At 35.0% G+C, this 19,955-nt stretch overlaps 2 protein-coding genes across 4 annotated transcripts in view; both read right to left on the bottom strand.

Moving 5' to 3' along the window:
• Positions 1–19,955, bottom strand: part of LOC121383256 (zinc finger protein 652-B-like) — a 104,126-nt gene that overhangs the window by 64,767 nt on the left and 19,404 nt on the right. The window lies entirely within an intron of this gene.
• Positions 8,464–12,114, bottom strand: LOC121383257 (histone-lysine N-methyltransferase PRDM9-like). Its single transcript, XM_041513162.1, has 3 exons — positions 11,730–12,114; positions 10,701–11,040; positions 8,464–8,633 (listed from the first exon to the last, which is right to left on the bottom strand). The coding sequence occupies exons 1-3, from the start codon at positions 11,868–11,870 to the stop codon at positions 8,608–8,610; spliced, it is 507 nt and encodes a 168-aa protein (XP_041369096.1). The 5' UTR covers positions 11,871–12,114; the 3' UTR covers positions 8,464–8,607.

Here is a 19,955-nt window from a genome sequence, read left to right as displayed (position 1 = left end):
TTCAACCATGAGAATTAGTTTGTTTTTACGTTTAAGTGGTTTTGCCACAATGCTGAGGAACACCTTTTGCACTGTAGCTTTTTTAAGATATAGTGAGTATATATGTATAAGTGGGAATGAGTCAAGTGAAGGGATATGTTGGAATAAAAAGGCCATGTTAATCAATGAAGTCTTTGTTATTTTTGTTCTTTCATTGTGGAACATCTGATAAACCATAATTCATTATTTAAAAGCATCAAAGAATATCCCTTTGGAATGAGTCGTTTGCATTTCAAAAAGAGAACATCAAAGATTAAAAGTTTCAAAATGTTTATTTCTGCAATAAATCTGTTATTATAAGAAGTTTTAAACCTCTTGGTACTATTACGGTTACAAACATACTAAAAACAACAATACAGGAACATAATATTGATAAATAATTTTTTGCCAAACAACAAAACTGACATACACCGTAACAGAACTGGATTTGGCAAACAACATTACTGGTAACCACGGTTAATGAATTTGGTTTTCACACATTTTCCTGTGGGCCAGGAGACCACCCAATGAAGAGTACTGCTTTCCACAAGTTTGACACTTGAGCAAGCCAGCATGACCTTTCATGTGACTTCCATAGTTGGACCTGCTGAAGAAGCGGCTTGGACACAAAGGACACTTTATGTATTCTCCAGTGTGTATTCTCCTGTGGTCCTTGAAGTTGGTGAGGTGACACGTTTGATACTTGCAGTCTCCACATACGTGTAGTTTTCGCCGTCCCACAGCCACCTTTCCGAGAGACGCTGCACCAACAGTACTGGGACTGCTGCCACTTTGTCTGCAAGGCACTTCCTCCCAACCAAATGATGCAGATACACTTGCCGTCTGCAGAGATAATGGAAGTCACAGTTTAGATTTCTGCAGCAAAATATCATTACAAGTGTGGTTGTATGGTATTGTCTGTAAACAGTATTAAGTAGAAAAACAGCTGCCCACGGTTTTGTTTAATAGGCAAGATGCACACACACACACACCCATATAGAATCTTTGTTTTTTCCAGTACATCAGTTAACTAAACGATCCCCATACATATCTAGTAATTTCAGTATGATGGCTTTAAAAGTATTCATACAATGAATGGATGAAACGAGTAATGAAGTCACCATTTTCTTGTTCTGTAATAGTATCGATCAAACAATCTATCAGGTACAATATATGATGAATACTTGCAGAGTTTTCTATCTAGCTGATGTGTTAAAAATCTAACAACGATGTATCAAACAGATGAAAACATTTGTAGCTATGGCCCTAGTTGACAGAGAGCAGCATATTCAATGTGGTTGTCCTTTGTGAAGCCGCTGGTGGGACAGGAATCCGGTCAGTGAATAATACTTCTTGCCACAGATGGTACAGTTCAAGAGACCAGCGTGAAGCTTCATGTGGTTTGTATAGTTCGACTTGCTGCAGAACTGTCTTGGACACAGAGGACAGTTGATGTAATCTTTTGTGTGTATTCGTCTGTGGTCTCTGAACTTGGACAGATGGCTGGTCTGGTAAGGGCAGTCTTCACATCTGTACATTCGCTGAGACCGGATGCGACTCCCACCACGACTTACAATGGTCATGTGTGCTTGGTTAGCTAATTGCATTTGAGTCCAATCACGGAAAGCAGGGATGGGTGCATCCTGCAGAGATAAGGAGGATCTAGTTTAGAAATATGTGCAAGCATTCATACATGGTAATGTCATACATGAATCACTATTCACACATTTGTGCAAGTTTTAATAGTAATGTCTTTGTTTTTACACTTGTAAAACAATTTTTGAGTACAAATCAATGATGTGTGTCAATATCTTCCAAATGGTATATACTCTGTATGTAAAATGTTGTCAGTGATGATGAGAACAATCATGATCCAAGTTGGGTTTCCATATTCAGGTAAAACAGTACATGCCACTGACAGATTACTTAGAGAATAACTAACGAGCTATAAAGATTAACAAATTATCTGTTCTGAGTGAATAAATGTTGTAAGCCTGCACCTTTGGCGAGAATTTTACAACATTCATTCACGTGGGACAGATAATTTTTAATACCTCATAGTGAGTTCTTATTCTCTTTATTATCCATTGTCACTTTTAACTGGGTTTTTTAAATATAAAAATTTCTCTGCCATCTACAACATGACATATAATCGTACATGCCTTACATGACATCACAGCACAACAGTGTTCTTTTTACAACCAAATGTTGACAGTACAAAATAATATAACTGATTTTATTAAAAAAACCATTATTTTTCTATGTTGCCTCTGTGTATAAAAATTCCATTTCATGTTTTGAAACAACTACGTCAAAATTTTCCTGTACATTTCTGTAGATTGTACAACGTATGTGTTATCTGACTAATGAATAGAAACATTCAATGAATGACAGTGAATTTCCGCCCATAGCTAACAACAAACCAAACGTCATCATTTTAAGCCAACTAAGCAGTGTTTGAAGAAGTAATCTGCACACTGTACAATTATTGAAAAAATATTACCCTGAATATTTTAGCCCATATGGGTAATAATTATCAATTAATCCTTCACATGATTACTTATACCGAAAGTAAAAACAACTCGGTCTCAAACATATGTGTAAGTACATTTATTTTGAGATGTTTACTTGATATTATAATTTTAAAAACATGTTAAATTCTTCAGTCACACTAATACAAATCCCATTAATACATCAACATTCATTCCCCAACTCATTTTCTGTGTTAAAGAATGTTGCAAGCAATTCAAAGAAAATTTTATTAATTAATATTTAATGACATATGTGTACAAGCAATGGCTACTGAGTGTCAAACAAGGTAAAATGATGAACAACACCAAGACCAAAAACATTTAATTAGTAAAACAGCAAGGAAGCAATTCACTTGTGAAACAGTTCTGCCAATTCTCATCTGAGACAAACTCCATGTATTCCAGATAGAAAACAATCTGTCTTAATAACTCCGACTCTTAAAGTCTTCAAGTTGTGCCTTGAGGTCAGTCCATGTGGTCACCAAAACACTTGGCCATTGTTGGACCTGAATAAACAGTCTTACAAGATGGATTGATTATGAATTCACAACCATCAAATCATATTTTGGTCAAATACATATAAGCAAATCCTGATTTTAGTTCAAAGCAGTATCTGCCGGCCTAGGAATCATTACTTAACTGGACATCTCACACCCTAGCCTCAACTCAAATTTAGAGTCTCACATTTAAGAGTTAAATTGAAGAGGCAGACATTTGTTACGTTTCTGATGTGCAATGAGACCACCCAGGGTGGAGTAGGTCTTGCTACATGGCACGCACTTGAGCAGACCGGCATGTCCCTTCATGTGGTTGATGTAGTTGGCTTTGCTGGGGAAGCGCTTTGCACACAGGTTACACTTGAAGTAATCACCAGTGTGTCTTCTCCTGTGATCCTTGAAATTGGACAGGTTTGGAGACTGGTAAGGGCAGTATTCACATTTGTGAATCTTCCTGTGACCAGGAGGCATTTTCTGTGGTACAAAAGATGGTGGAATGCTTATACCTCTATCAATTGGCATCTCCTTCCATTCACAGGGAGCATGTTGCCTTGTGTCCTGTGAAGATAAGGAGGCACATTATAAAACCTATAGGATGTATTCCAAACACGTAAATCAAGTTAAATGCACTTCACACCAAAACATATTTTAACTGTGTACCTCAAACTAATCTGATGTCTAACATCTTAAGATGCAACAATGTCGCCAGAGTAATGTTTTATGTACACACACACATGCTCATCGTGTAACTGGATTAAATGTTTGTTTTAGTAGTTAGAGAGATGCCCATGCAGTGGCCTTATACCTCCCTACTGAGCTACTAAAACTCATTTTGGATGGGAGTCAGTAGTCATCTGAACCCAGGACCTACCAGTTTCATTGTGATGGCTTAACCACTTTTCCAATTGGCCTGTCATCATTATAAGAAAATGTTTTATTCCATCCAGAGATAAACGCTAACAGAGCTGTCGTTTTATGGTCAAATATTTATGTGACAGTAGCATTTTTCTTCTTTTCTTACTCATCTTAACCATAATAATACAATTCTGGAGACCAATTAGATCATTAGAAATTATAATGGAACATATTCAGAAGAACACACTCATATATATATACAACAGACAAAAATGTTGAAAAAGAAACAATTTATTAAAAGAATAATCCGTTTAATATTAGTAGGTGAACAATATGCTACAATGAACTTCACCATTTAGTTGGTAGTCATGATTATAGACAGCACGACGAAAGTTAAAGGATTTAACGTAAAAATTATGAATTGTTTCATTTGAGCAACAATTGAATAACATCAAAACAGCACATCATTTCCTTTCCCATGTGCAATATTTAATTGTCACCATCCAACTAGAATGTTTTTAACAGCTAACAATAACAAATAGCACTTGTGTGGCAAGTATGTATAAATGCTTTCAAAGTACAGATGTATGCCACTTGTAAAAACATTTCCCTGAACTAATCCAGCACATAATACTCAGATAGTAAGAGAATGTTCAACTATTCACTGTATTGACATTTGCACTGAGTGAACCCCATCCATTCAATCTGTTTGAAAAATGCACAAGGTCATAGGTTGTAGTGATTCTGAATAAAATAAGCCTTTTGTTTTTAATCTGTAAAGAGTTGAAATGAATTTTTAGAATACAATGGTAGCAAAACAAAGGAATGTTTAACTATATTTCAATATTTTTAAACCAAGGATATAAATTGCCTAACAAATGATTATGCTGATACATGGCCTAAATAATGAGGAAATCTGCTGCCACTAAAAAATATGCTATATAGCATCTATATACAGGACAGCAAGTAGCATGGTGTTTGATATATTGGTTGGGATTTTGAATATCCTGAAGAGACCATCAATGGCAATAACTCCTATGACTCACTGAACCTCATCCAAGCAGTTTACCACTGCACCACATTCCACCCACACCTGGTTACCATGTTTGCATCTTCAGTAAGATGTCAACCTAAATGATTCACGGTGCAGAATCTAGCTCAGTCAGTAATGCGCTTGCCTGAGATGCTTTTGTCACAGGATCATGGGATGGTGCATAAAAAACATCCTTTGCTGTTGTTTGAAAAATGTAGCGGGTTTTCTCTGAAGGCTACAAGTCAAAATTACTAAATGTTTGACATCCAATAGTTGATGATTAATAAATCAATGTGCTTTAGTGGTGTCATTAAACAAACAAACTAACTTTTTTCAAACGATTCAATGTGTTAACCCCAAAACACTACTACTACATATCCATGTTATCATTTCATTACAATGTGCCAGCATCTGCAGTAAAGTATATTAAGTTGAAACATTTAATGAAACCAAATAAAAAGTGACAAGTGAACACCAGTCATTCTTATTGAAGTTTACAATGAGAAGAGAACTTCAGTTAGTGATAGTATCTGCAAACACTTCCGATGAAATCAGCATGTAGTCAAGATATCAACCATGACCTTTGTGTTAATTCAGTACTTTCATCACTTTAACTTCATTATATACTGTGCTGTCCTGAGAGAAACCTGAATTATCTGGATGTCCAGAACATATTTTGAGTGCACAAATTTTAATTGTTAGTTTCTAGTTGATATAGTGGCATTTCTCCGCTCCATGAGCTGTTAAAACTTACTTTGAGAACTGAATGTGAATCCAGAGGTCAGTACCTGAATGTGAAGTACACTTTTTTGACTTTAATATTCATATAACCAGCCGACTTTGCTTTTAAAACTACATAAATTGCCCACATTTATTATTCTTCCGGTGGTGATTAAGTCCACCCAGAGATGAATAGATCTTGCCACATGTTAAACACTTCAGCAATCCTGCATGTCCTTTCAAGTGGTTTGTGTAGTTTGATTTGCCTGCAAACTGTCTTGGACATAATGGACATTTGATGTAATCGGCTGTATGTATTCTCTTGTGATCCTGAAAATTTTGTAAGTAACAAGTCTGGTAATTACAGTCCTGACAATTATATATTTTTTTCTTCCGCACAGTGGTAGAAGCCGTTTCAAGTGCGGGTGAGTTTTGAGTTCTATGGAATTGCACTTTCTTCAACTGATGGCAATCTGAGACATTCATGTCCTGTGGAGATAAGGAGAAATTATTTTAGCAATTGCTCGTCTCATGATGGGGGTTCAGCTATCTACCGTATATAAAAAAATTAAAAAATTACAAGACAACTATGATCAATGTTAATCTGCACAAAGCTGGATTTTATTCAAAGTGTGACTTAGTGCCGATAACAAATAGCAATATGACCATTTCAACTAGCTCATATATACTGACAGCAATATATACAAAGTTTCACTACTTTTGTCTCATAACATATAGGTACAGTTTCGGTAAAACGTATCTATCCTGCAATACTCCTTAATCATTTTATGTCAGCTATATCCACAAATGTACAACTGTTTAAAAGAAGAGTACATTTGCAAACCACCTGATACCATTTAATAATGTCGTCCTCAAGTGCAATTTTGAGTCCCATTGCCCAACCAATACAATTCTGATTACCGTCCTTGAATAAAATTATCGAAGTTAACAATGTTAAATTAAATGTCTTCTCCAAACCCAGTATACTATGATAACATATCTGTCTGTCTCTGTCTATATCATCTAAACAATAGAAGGAACACCAGACATTCATGGGGGCACTCATGTTGTTGTCAAAACATCATTTGGTCTCGTTCTTGTCTATAGGTATATTTTTGTAATTATTAATGGTTGTTGTCTTCAGACTGTGCACAAATAACTGGATGTTGGAAAACATTTCTCCATTTTAATTCAATGACTTTGCCAATGTCATTACTCTGGCCTCTGAGAATTGAACCCACTTACAGGTTACGCAAAAATAAAATTAAAGTTTGTTTGGTTTAATGACACCACTAGGGCACATTGATTTATTAATCATCAGCTACTGGTTGTCAAGCATTTGGTAAATTTGACAAAAAGTCTTAGAGGAAACCTGCTACATTTTTCCATTAGTAGAAAGGGATTTTTTATATGCACCATCCCAGACAGGATAGCACATACCACTGCCTTTGATATACTGGCTGGAATGAGAAACAGCCACGCAAAAATAAATTGAGGTATCAAGTTCCATTTTTTGTAACCTATGATTTCCATAAAAATTGTCTTATATTTACTGCACGAACAAAACGATCATCCTCGCAATTTTCTGAGGCATGATTATCACTTCAACGCATAAGCTTTAGGAATAAGATCTTAAGTTGTTTTAAGACTTCTGAATGTCAAGTGAATTAATGCAGCACCATTAATCTAATTTCCCAGCCTGATGCAGCTTTTTGTGGTGATTAAGGCCAGACCAAGAAGAATAGAGTTTTCCACAGATCTTACACTTTAACAACCCAGCATGAGCCTTCATATGGTTCCCATAATGTGAGCTGCTTGCAAATTCCCTTGGACAAAGATGACATTTAAGGTAATCATGGGTATGAATTCTCTTGTGATCTTTGTAATGTGACATCTTCTGTGTTTGGTATGTACAAAATTCACACTGAATTATTTTCCTTTTCAGACCAGCAGATGTTTCAAATTGAGACCGAGAAGAACGGTTTACTCCTCTACCATGATGCACTTTCGTCACAGAGGAAGCTGATTGGTAGCTTGTGTCCTGTAGAAATAAGGGCATATCTTAGCAGACTTTTCCAAACTCATTTCATTTCATAATTAAAATGCAGCTATAATACATACTTTATACATGGCTTTAACACAACCAATATGCAAATATAGTATTTTTTTTTTTTTTAATGGTGTGGCAAACAGTTATATTGGTCTGAAGATGTTGGTAAACCTCTGTAATTGCCAAACCATAGTATATTAAGGTTTTTAAGTTATTATGTGAGTTACAGGACATAAGATGAATTAATGATCAGGCAGATGGCAAATTTTCACAAAGTGATATAATATAGAACTTTTGCCTTTTAACAGTAAAATGTACTGCCACATAATGATACTCTTGATTAACTAGCAGCAAACAGTCTTTTGTACACTTTCCTCATAAATCAAAGCTGTTTAATTAGAACCAGCGAGGCACTTGTTTTACAGATGAAATTGCAACAAAATGACAAAAATTAAAACATGGAAATAATTTCACTTTATTTTCTAAGAAAATAAACAGGACAAACGTAAATTTTCATACGGCAAGACAATAAAAACAAGTTTTAAATCTAACATCTACAACTTCACTTATTTCTCTGTGTTAGCAGATTTACAACAGTTCTTCTTGTGACGAGCAAGGCCACAAAAGGAGGCATATTTCTTCCCACAAAACAAACATTTCAATAATCCAAGATGTGCCTTCATATGATTGTTGTAATTCGATCGACCAGCAAACTGCCTTGGACATAGGTTACATTTGATATAGTCCCCAGAATGAATTCGCTTGTGATCCATGAAATCAGACACTCGATCTGTTTGGTATGGACAAGCATCACACTGATATCTTTTATTCTGCAGTCCTGAGGCACTGGTTGTTTGTAAAACACATGACAAACTGCTCACTCCATGATGTAATGTCTCTGATTCAATGGACGCAGGGGGAGATGCATGCTGCAGAGAAAAGGATGACATACTTTAGCAATTTCTGCCACTTCTTCCAGTGCGGTATTGTTTGAAAACATTCACACTGAACAAACAACAAAAGATTTGGGCACAGGTCTGCAAACTTACAAGGCCCTCTCCTAAAGTGGAGAATTCATCATCTCAGTAATATTAAATAATTTGTTGCATGCATGTTCTTTGTTATCACATTGTAACTTAAGTACAGCACAAGATTGTATTCACTAGCATGCACCACACTGATCTGTATGTATTACCATGCACTATATATATCATAGTAAAAACATAACAACTGTATTTTTATTTAAATTGTTAGTACACATGTGGTCATATCTGATAAAATGAATACAACATGTACACTGTTCAAACGTTCATTACTTTTTTCACATTTTTAATTAGCAACACATCTGGCTTACGAGTACTACGATGAATGCCAAGCTGTGGGGCTCTGCCCGACAGCCCTTTTTGTGACTCTCACGGGACAAAGGATATAATACAACCAATCAAACACTGAAGATGAAGAAGAAGAATTAGGTTTTAAGTACTTGAAACAAAATTTAGACAAACAGCTATTTTTATTAGTCAGTCTTAAAATACACCATGCACCATTCTCATTTTATTTTTAATTACAAATTCACTTCAGCTCCAGATCTCTTAAAAAGTAGCGTTTTAAGTTCCTTATTTTACTCTACTAATGATGTGTAAAACAGCAAAAACATGATTCCCTCAGAGTTCGACGAATCTGCTAACCTGACATTCAGAGCTAGTGTTTTTTCAAATCAAGTAAATGCACACCCAGTAGCTCAATGGGTCAGTGTTAAATAAATAAAAGCCCACAAAAACACAAAGGTTTCAGAGGTTCACTATTGAACAAGATTTCACAACAATGACTCTTTTTTCCAATTCACAAACAACATTACTTACTTAGTATGTGAAAATTATTTTTATTATTTAAAAATAATATGTACAATTGTGAACAAAAATAAAATTTAAATTTAAATTAAAAAAATATTTAACAAAAATATATATATATAGTTGTGTTTTTTTTTTGTTTTTTTTTTAAAACAATACTTTAAAAATTGTATGAAATTAGTTTTTAGCACACATTGTTTTCAATATATAATTTGTTAGGAATTTGGGCTAGTGGTTTAGCTTGGTGGGCCACTGAAATGTACAAACTAACAGTGGCTTTTTAGAAAATTTGTCAAGACTGCATCTCCTCAGACATTTCAGTGCACATTAAAAAAAAAAATTAATAACCAATTATCTTAGTCACTATATATAGTGGCAAGATATGATGACTAGATAAATTTCTATATTTTTGGTCACTGACCAAAAAACTAATTTGGGGGACAGAATTACTTTTCGTAGTTATGATCAGCAGAGGAATGGTGTATTGTTAAATGTTACATATTATTTCATTTCCAGTTGACAGTTTTAATTTTTTTTAAATAGTTTTGAAGTCTATTTTTTTGTAATAAGAACTAAATTGTTATTTTATAACTATTTAGTTTTTTTGTATAGATATTGTAGGTAATAAGGCATTCAACGTGTGTGAGCCAACTACCTTAGATAACGGTACAGTTGTGTAATGAAGTTTCAACAGTTAATTTGATTAATATTTCAAATGAAATAGAATTGCAGGATGAATAAAATAACCAGTACCTGTCTTAAGATATTGGCTTTATCCTGGTCAGGTTGAATGGTAAATGCTGCTCGGCAGAGCCTCACAGCATTCACCATTCTAACATTCATAGAATAAATTTAATATCTTAAGACAATAACTGATTATTCTCTATTTATCTGACATGTATTTATCCTGCTAATTAGGAGATTGAACAATCTAATCGATTTGTAATAATGTTCAGTTTAGAATTAAAAATTAAAAAGTATTACAAAGTTGAAAATAACATCAAAGATGAAAGACTGAAACAGTGTTTGAGCAATGCTAAACTGTAATTCTCTGGAAATCTGGAGGTACTACATGGTATATGCAGTGATTACTTATCCAGTCATCTTGGAATTGAAAAGCTATTCAGAATTGTAAAGACTTTTAACCGTGGATATTATGGGTCCCTTGATGTCGAATAAGACCAATCCTGGATGAATATCCTTTACCACAGATGGTACACACAAGGAGTCCAGCATGAGCCTTCATGTGGCTTGAATAATTCGACCTGCCAGCAAATGTTCTTGGACACAGGTGACATTTGATGTGGTCTCCAGTGTGGGTCCTCTTATGATCCATGAAGTGTGACAAGTAACACGTCTTATATTCACAAACGCTGCAAACATACATTTTTCTTTGTCTCATTGGAGTGTGTGGTCGCTCAACAAAGGAGGAACTGCCTGCTCTGCTATCAGCTTGCAGGTTCCTCAAATCAGGGCAATGTGTGTCCTGTAGAGATAATGACATAGATTTTAGTCAATTCTTCAGTCAGAAACAACTGCAGGGCTCAATATTACTATTAGTCATCTAACTGCCTAGACTGGCTGTATACAACATATTTGGCCAATAACATTTTGCACATGCAATTAATACAACAGTTTAAGTAATATTCCAAGAAAATGCTCCACATCTTAAAAATTAGCGCATACCAAATTATTTCCAGTGTGAGCCATGGATCATGATTAGTTCTCATTGATTCCCACAGATCCCAACCAGATTCAGGGCTACTGGAACTGTAGATGACAACAGTCTATTTTATAATAATGGAAGGTGTATCAAGAAGTAAGTTCCCAGAATTTTCAAACCCTCTGAGTACTCTATCTATATGCTTCAAGTGCCGATTTGAATGCTTCCGATTCTTGTCATCACTGTAAAATGTACTGGACAAAAAGTTTGTTTATTTTCACATCCCAACAAAAAAACTTTCACTAAATATTTAAATAGTTTATTACAACTTTGAAATACTATTCTTAAAAAGATACGTTTGTTATGTCACATCAATAGACTACACCCAGGCAATAACCACCAGCATGAATTTTTGTTAGTTGGTTTTCTCAAAATACCTTTCTCCAAAAAGGATATTTAATAACATTCATGTACAAACAATATACATGTTTTCTGAAAATATGAACACATACCAAACTTGTCAGCTTTAAAGGGGCCTGCCAGCAACCTGTTGGACACAGGGTGACATTTGATGTGGTCTCCAGTGTGTGTTCTCTTATGATCCATGAGGTGTGACAAGTAACACGTCTTATTTTCACAAATGCTGCAAACATGAATTTACAGCTACATATATTATTAAATGTACCAATAAAAGTTCACTTTGCCTATTCTTATAAAATTTCTCACGTTTCTCCTTGGAAGGGAGAAATCATTCTTCAATTCTAGATTAGTCTGGAATTCACTCTCTTGCCGACTCGCCATGTGATTGCTTGGCTTGCCTAGCACCATTTCAGGAGAATGATCTTCAAGGTGAAGGCTGATATTCGATGATAAATATGTAGATCCCAAATATGTGTCACTGTTAATATTGTTTCACATAACAGGTTTTGTGAACCTTCCGGTGTCGAGCAAGTCCTGGCAATGATGAATAAATCTTGCCACAAACAGGACATTTAAGCAACCCAGCATGTGCCTTTATATGATTCATGTAATTTGATTTTCCGGCAAATTCTCTTGGGCAATGAGGGCATTTGAGGAAATCTTTTGTGTGTATTCTTTGGTGATCTTTGAAATTTGATAAGAACTGTGTTTGGTATTTACAAACTGTACACTGATATTTTCTCTTCTGTTCCCCCACAGTGGAGTGGGTCTCAAAAACAGAGGAAGTGCTTGGTCTGCTGTCAAATTGCAGTGTCTTCACACCATGGGAAGCAGGGAAACTCAGGTCCTGCAGAGATAATGAGGTTACATTTTAGCAAGGTCTTAGGTGACATTCAGTTTCCATTATGTAAAATGCAATAAGAAGATGTTCATTAATTTGTCACCAAATTCCATTGCTAATAAAAAAAAATTGAGGTTCTAAGACTAAAGAGTGTAAGCTGCTTCTTTAAAGTTTCAATGACAAAACATTAATATTAACCAAATACTTTAGCTAGATTGAGCTAAACTGTTTCATTTGTACATAACAATATAAATGACTAACTAGTGGGGTAAGTAGAACCAATTAAATTGTAATCTAATATAAGCATCAGCATCACTTTTGGATTGGTTGGGTCCACTTTTATGTTCTGACTTGTGTTGTTAAAATGTTGTTAATATTTTAAACATGTCCAACCTTCTATCTATTCATTCCCTCTCATTCTGGCCAAGAAGAACCAACAAGTACAACAATAAAACACTTTTATTGTAACTGATAAGATAAAATACAACATAAGTCTTTGTATAAATTACACTTTATGTGTAATATTCAGAATGGACAATTTTTACAGGATTCAGATTTGCTACTTATACATGAATCATTACTACTGTAACATTTCAATAATTAATGTGTTATGACATTACAATGTTTGTACATTAAATGTACCTATATAGTAAACACAACCCTTTTGAATTTAAAACAAGAATCTATAAACCACAGAACTAAGATGATGATATAATTAATCTCCAAACTATATTCATTGATTTTTGGGTCTGTCAACACAATACTGGCCTGGTATGAATGTTAATCGTACTATAAAATCAATAATAGGCTGACACACCTGGTGATGTACCAATACAGACGCGTTGCTCAGATTACATTAGCACAAATTTCATCAGTCATAAATACTTGGGATATGTTGCTATTTAAATAGTATATACTCAACAAAATTAAATAAGGGCCAGTAGACCTTTTGCTACTTCAATGCTAGTGTGATATTATTTTAACAACTTTTGATCAGACGATTTCTCGACATTATTTTAGTGAAATCTGATCTGTAATGCACTCAAAAATCTTTTGACACTGTTTTACAATGCATTTATGAAAAATACTAAAATGCACATTATACCTGGCAGGTTTTTCATGCATTTAGAAAAAATACTAAAAATGCACATGATTAATAGAAGAAGCAATATAGTATTTTAGTGTATTTTAAAAGAAAAATGCCGAAAATATCTACTGGCCTTTAATTAATTTTGTTGAGTTTATTAATAAAAACATTCAAACAGTTTTTTACTCAAAAGTAATCTGTAGATAGTTAACTGCAAGCAGTTAAGGAAATAAACTAAAGGTTTATTATTAACCATAACATTACACCTTTTGTGTGTGCTAAAAAAGTGACAATGTAGTCATTTGAATACAAAAGAAATCGTAAAACATCAGAAATCACAATCAGTAAGCTGACATAATAAAGAAATAGTTTTTACAATGGCAATCCTTTGAAAACTGCCACTGAAAATCATTGCCTCTATATACAGATCATCTCAGATAGTGCTTATTGCGTTTCTGATGGCTGAGTAGTCCACCCACTGAGAAATATTTGTGGTCACAGACTGGACATATGAGCTGCCCGGTATGAGCTTTCATGTGGTTCACATAGTTGGATTTGGCAGCAAACTGACTGGGACAAAGCTCACATCTGATGTAGTCTCCAGTGTGTATCCTGCGGTGGTCCCGGAAATTTGACAAGTGGTTGGTATAGTAATGACAGTCTTCACACTTATAGTGTTTGCTCCTCACATGAGGCATGTTAGGTTGCTCTGCAGGACTCACATCACCGTCTCTGACATCACAACCCATCCGCCTCCCTTCCCCAAAAACAGGGAGTGTGTGCTCCTGTGGAGACAAGGATGACATAGTCTTAAAAAACTGCCACCAGGTAAATTAATGCTCTAATGATTTGTCTTCTACCATTCCATACTACATAGGTTCTACTCATCACTTAATAAGCTCACACAAGCACACATCACAAGACAAGGATTGGAACTCAAAAATACTAACTTGATTAATGTGTAAAAACAATATAACAAACATTATACACCTCAACTAATCAACATTCAACCAAATGTCCAAATTACTTTCAAATACCAGTTGAAATATATATTCTTTTTCTTTCCAATGATTAAACTAATAACACATTTGAGAGAAAAATACTCCATGCAAACAAAATGCTTATTTTTTCCCCCCAAGTCCAACAATATAAAATATATTAGTTTGAAATGGTTTGTTTGTTACAGATCTGTTTTCAATGAAATAGTCTGAGTTGCTATCAACCATGTGTATGATTCTTCTTGTGGTTAATAAATAAGTGTATGCAATGTCACAAATTGGACTCTTTGTTTGCTATCAACCACATTTATGAGTCTTCTTATGGTTAATAAGACCAGCTAGTGATGAATATATCTTGTTGCAGGCTGTACATTTCAACAATCCTGCATGACCTTTCATGTGATTTCTGTAGTTTGAGCTATTTGAGAACTGGCAAGGACAGATGCTACATTTATAATAATTGCCAGTGTGCCTTCTCCTGTGGTCGTAATAGTTGGATGAACGGTATGTTTGGTAGCTGCAGTCCTCACAGTAATAGACTTTCTTCTGCGGCCATGAAGCAGATTGAGTGTCCGTCCATGCTGCTGTATCAGATTGCAAAGTCCTCGAACCAGGAGAAACAGGGAAAGCTCTGTCCTGCAGAAATAAGGACGACATATTTTAGCGAGCCATTTTTCCTTCTTTTTTTTTGATATTACTAATCTATTCAGATAACTGTGATTATTTTTCCATCTAATAAAAGTGATAACAAACAAGTTCAGGTCTACTTAGTTTGTCAATTCAACCTGGGGGATCTTTGGCCTGGGTTACAGTGAAGTTTTTATAATTCATAGGCCACTTTTTCAAAAATCTTTGAAAGGGTTATTAATTTTGTAACTGGCAATATAGTAGCAATCCACACTTGTCATTCACACCTCATTCTCAAATTCCTACCAGTGAACACTAACACAATCATAAACGTTTTTTTACAGCAGACCCAAGCTTATAATTAATATAAAATGTAAAGTTCAAATGCAAGACTTTAACAAAGTCTCCACACTTTAACTACATGTACATGCTACGTTGTATTTGAATGGAGTAAACTTCACTTAACTCTTCAATCTCAAGACTAGACTATACTGTTGTATAAGCACTGGGACAGGTTCTGCATTCTTGTCCTATTAATTGAATGGCTGTCCTTACATCTCTGGAGTTCAATAACCCCAAACCCTATCCTTCCACAAAACACTGGAATGAACAAGATAAAACCAGACTTCAATAATTAAACTACATTCATTACTACAGTAATCCTAATCAACACATCAATGATTTTCTTTGAGATGTCTGACAATCACTTTACTAGTGTCATAATGTGGTTGATCTTTGTAAAGCTTGCGATGGGCAATCAAGCCTCCCAGTGTGGTGTACTGCTTGCCACAGATTGAACACTTAATGAGACCAGCGTGACCCTTCATATGGCTGGTATAGTTAGACTTGTTGGAGAACTGTTTGGGACAAAGGTGACAATTTATCAGATCTCCTGTGTGTTTTCTTCTGTGGTCCTGATAGTTGGACAAGCGAAATGTTTGGTAACTGCAGTCTTCACATTTATGAACTTTCTTTGTCCACCTTTCTATCCTTGCACTTTTTTTCCAATGTTCTGGAATAATTGTGTGCGTAGAATACTGCACACTCTTCTGGTCAGAGAAACCTTGCAGTCTGTGTTCCTGTGAAGATAATGATACACTTTTTAAGAGTTTGTACTACGATTACTGTAGGCCAAACATCCAGCTAATGTTTAGCTCAGCCAAAGTCATTCATGGATGAAAATCAAACAATGAAACCAATTAATATTGGTTAGGTTCTTGAAATCTGTTATTTGTTATAAATAACTGCATGTCCAGCTTCATTAAACACAAGTGTAAATTCAATGTGGAATAAAAAATTTTTTTAAAAAGCATTCATTCAGTACAAATCAGTTTTTCAAAAAGTCCAACAAAACAGGCATTTATGTGTTAACCGTTTCTCTGACAACAATAATCTCAGCCAGATATATGTATACATGAGAAATACAGAATTTTGTTATTCAAGTATATTTTGCTATGGATTTACTACTCGTAACAGTGGCTATGAGTGAATTATTTTTAAACATATATTAAATCAGTACATCATACCGTAACCAGTTTGGAGCATATCCGAAGTTGGGTTTAATGTTGCAAACCATAGGACATTCAACATAGACATAGGCTGTTGATTAATTAAAAATATAAAATAATAGAATTTTTTTTAAAATATCAAACACTTTTTTATTAAAGTGCACTTCATGTCAACTTCTTTTAAACGTGTTTGTAAGTTCGCTTGTGCCCATTGAGTCCACTCAGTGAGGTATACTGTTTTCCACAAGTGCTGCAAGTCAGCAATCCAGCATGTCCTTTCAAGTGAGACCTCAGCTCATACTTGTCCTTCAGGACCTTCTGGCACAAACTGCAAGGGAAAAACTCTCCAAAGTGTGCACTCCTGTGTCTTTTCAAGTTGGTCAAGTACAGAGTCGTATAGTCACACTGATCACATTTCATTATTTTTTTTGGACTCTTAAAATAGCTAGTGTCAAATGGACTGGCATCCTTTGTTGCTGACTTGATGCAATAAGCCCTATGTTGTACACTGGTATTCTGAAGAAGATAATGAAAAAAAAATAAAATACTAATTTAATTTTCCATAGTAGAATTGGATTTGAGAAGTGTTCTATAATATTAAAATGGAAGAAAGCTCAACATATTTCTAAAAATAGACATTCCATATATATATATATATATATATATATATATATAGTTTTACATGTACAAGAACAATGGATTTCACAAGATCATGACCCAGGCCACTCTTATTATCTCTATCTTTGGTTTGCTGCCTGTACTATTTACAAGTTTTTCCAGTCTTGAAAGAAGTAAACCAATGTAAAATACATCCATTATGGAGTCATTAATCAATTTAGGTTAGAAAGCAGTGTTTAAATGTCATTTTGGGGCTCGATCACATTCAGAAATATTCTCATGAGCAAACACCTGTAGATAATGCAAAAATGTTCCATAAAATGAATGTATGTATGTTTATAATAAATTGATTAATTATATCTAAGACTGTTCATATCAATTTAATTCTTCTCTTCAATGAATATTTGTTTGCTGGGTGTAGGTTTTCTCAATACTAGTTTTATCAATACGTTGTGCTTTTCAAAATTAAAATAGCCCTTTTCCATTATTTTGTGTGTATATGTGTGCACATGTGCATGTATATTTTTCAGTTCAGTCAGTCAGTCATTCAGTGGATTTACACTACTGACCAGTCTTCATAAAGCATTTGAGAATACAAGTAACAAGCAACATGTAGGTAACTTCAAAAGAATCTCCATGTTGTCCAACAGAATATGTCTTTATTATATGTTCACTGTCAATAGATTGCTAATGGTTGTATGTACGCTTGTGGTGATTTAATCCTGGAAGAGAGTAGTACTTCTTTCCACACGTATGACACATCAGCTGGCCGGCATGACCTTTTAAATGATAGGCATGTTCATATTTATCCTTAGATTGCTTTGGACAGAAAGGACAATGGAAAGAAATTCCCAAATGGCTGCTTCTGTGTCGTGCAAGATTGGTCTTGTAGGATGTTTTGTAGTCGCACTGATCACATAGGTGAACTTTTGGGGCCACTGAACGCTTTTTTCCACCAAAGTGTCCACCCAGTTGGTGAATCAAATTCTTTGGTAGTGACAGGTGATGTGTTTTAAACTCCATGTTTGGTAGACCGGTAGTCTGCTGAAAACAATGAGAATGTCTTAGTCACAGATCTGCATGTTGTTTAACCTACTGAACACAGGTCACATCAAAAGCTAAACAACAATGCTAAGTTCAACAGAAGTGCCATAGTAGCACTTCACTGCAGCCAGACAGTTACAATTCACGTTTATGGTAAAAATACAATATATGTATCATGTCTATTAATACTATATTCTAGCTGTTGGTAGAAGCTCACCTGAGGTGCTTGTTTCAAAAGATCAAATCGACTCAGTTGGCCCATTCTCCAACTGGGTTTTTCCCATTTCAACCAGTGCCCCATTTCTGGTATATCAGAGGCCATGGTATGTGCAGTCTTGTCTCTAGGGAAAAGTGCATAAAAAAGATCCCATGCTACCAATGAAAATTTTTAGCCGATTTTCCTCTGAAGACTACATGCCCCAATTACCAAACGTTTGACATCCAATAGCCAATGATTATTAATCAATGTGCTGTAGTGGTGTTGTTAAAAAAAAAACACTATTACATCTCAAAATTACTGAATGGTAACCAGATCTGAATAGAAACATTTTAAAACTGTTGGTTTTAAACAATATTTATTCCTTCTTGTTGGCAGTCAAACCGATTGACAGGACATCTCCACATACTGTATATTACAAAGACAAATAAACTGAACACAAAAATTAGTCACTTAGTACTTTGTAAAAAAAAATATAATAACTTGAAAAAAAAAGCTGGAAAAGCTTATCTCACTGAAAACAAATATTTAGTTATATCAGGGTTTATCTAGTAAAAGAAGAACAAAGCCAGACCAGTCTAACATTTACAAAATACAGACCACAGTAAATGCACATTTAGCAGTATTTTGCAAGTCGGTATATATTCAGTGTTTGTATGTTATCTTATGTAAGTGGAGTCCTTGACGAGATCCATAGATTTTTCCACAAACACCACAACACAACTGTCCAGTATGTCCTTTCATGTGGCAGGCATGCTCATACTGATCGCAAGACAGCCTTGGACACAAGGGGCATTGAATGAAGTTTCCTGAATGTTTCCTCTTGTGCCGCGACAGATTGGTAGTGTAGAATGTTGTATAATCGCACTGATTACAATGGTGAACCTTTTTCCTGAAAAGGTTCTTTTGTCGACATATGCCCTGCCAGGCACATCAGTGAAAGGGTTTGGCAGTGCCGATAGTTGTTTTGAATGCTGTTGTGTCGGGGCAGGTCTATCAACACATCTATCATATTTATCCACTGGAGGCAGAGGCAACTGACAAGACGAACAATCCACATTCAGCTCTCTCTTTGGAGCATCCTGAGAAAACAAGGATAATTGTTGGTAATCAATTGGAAAACTATGTACAACAGACTTAATAATAATGTTCTGCTTTAATAAGCAACACAGCAAAGCAAAATGAAAACCAAAATAATCAGCTTTCATCACACAATACAAATGCAGAATTGCATTTGTTTCTCTAATCAAAACAATCCTTTCATATTCAATGCTGTGCAGATCACACTTGGATGTTAGTGTGTCTTTTGGTGTGGAGATTCAGGCCTTGAACTGTCCTGTACATTTTCCCACAGAATCGACAACACAACTGACCAGCA

The sequence above is a fragment of the Gigantopelta aegis genome, chromosome 10 (genome assembly GCF_016097555.1).
Source record: "Gigantopelta aegis isolate Gae_Host chromosome 10, Gae_host_genome, whole genome shotgun sequence".
Taxonomy (NCBI): Eukaryota; Metazoa; Mollusca; class Gastropoda; order Neomphalida; family Peltospiridae; genus Gigantopelta; species Gigantopelta aegis.
The sequence above is the reverse complement of the archived record's forward strand: the minus strand, read 5'-3'. Positions and strand labels throughout refer to the sequence as shown.

Bases quoted from the DNA above. Each gene is read 5' to 3' on its own strand.
- LOC121383257 (XM_041513162.1), bottom strand. From the start codon at position 11,870: ATGTTTGCAGCATTTGTGAAAATAAGACGTGTTACTTGTCACACCTCA. The intron at 11,041-11,729 runs GTATGTGTTCAT...TTATCTCTACAG, and splicing joins CTTTAAAGCTGACAAGTTTG to GACACACATTGCCCTGATTT. The intron at 8,634-10,700 runs GTTAAAAGTCTT...TTTTCTCTGCAG, and splicing joins AGGGACCCATAATATCCACG to CATGCATCTCCCCCTGCGTC.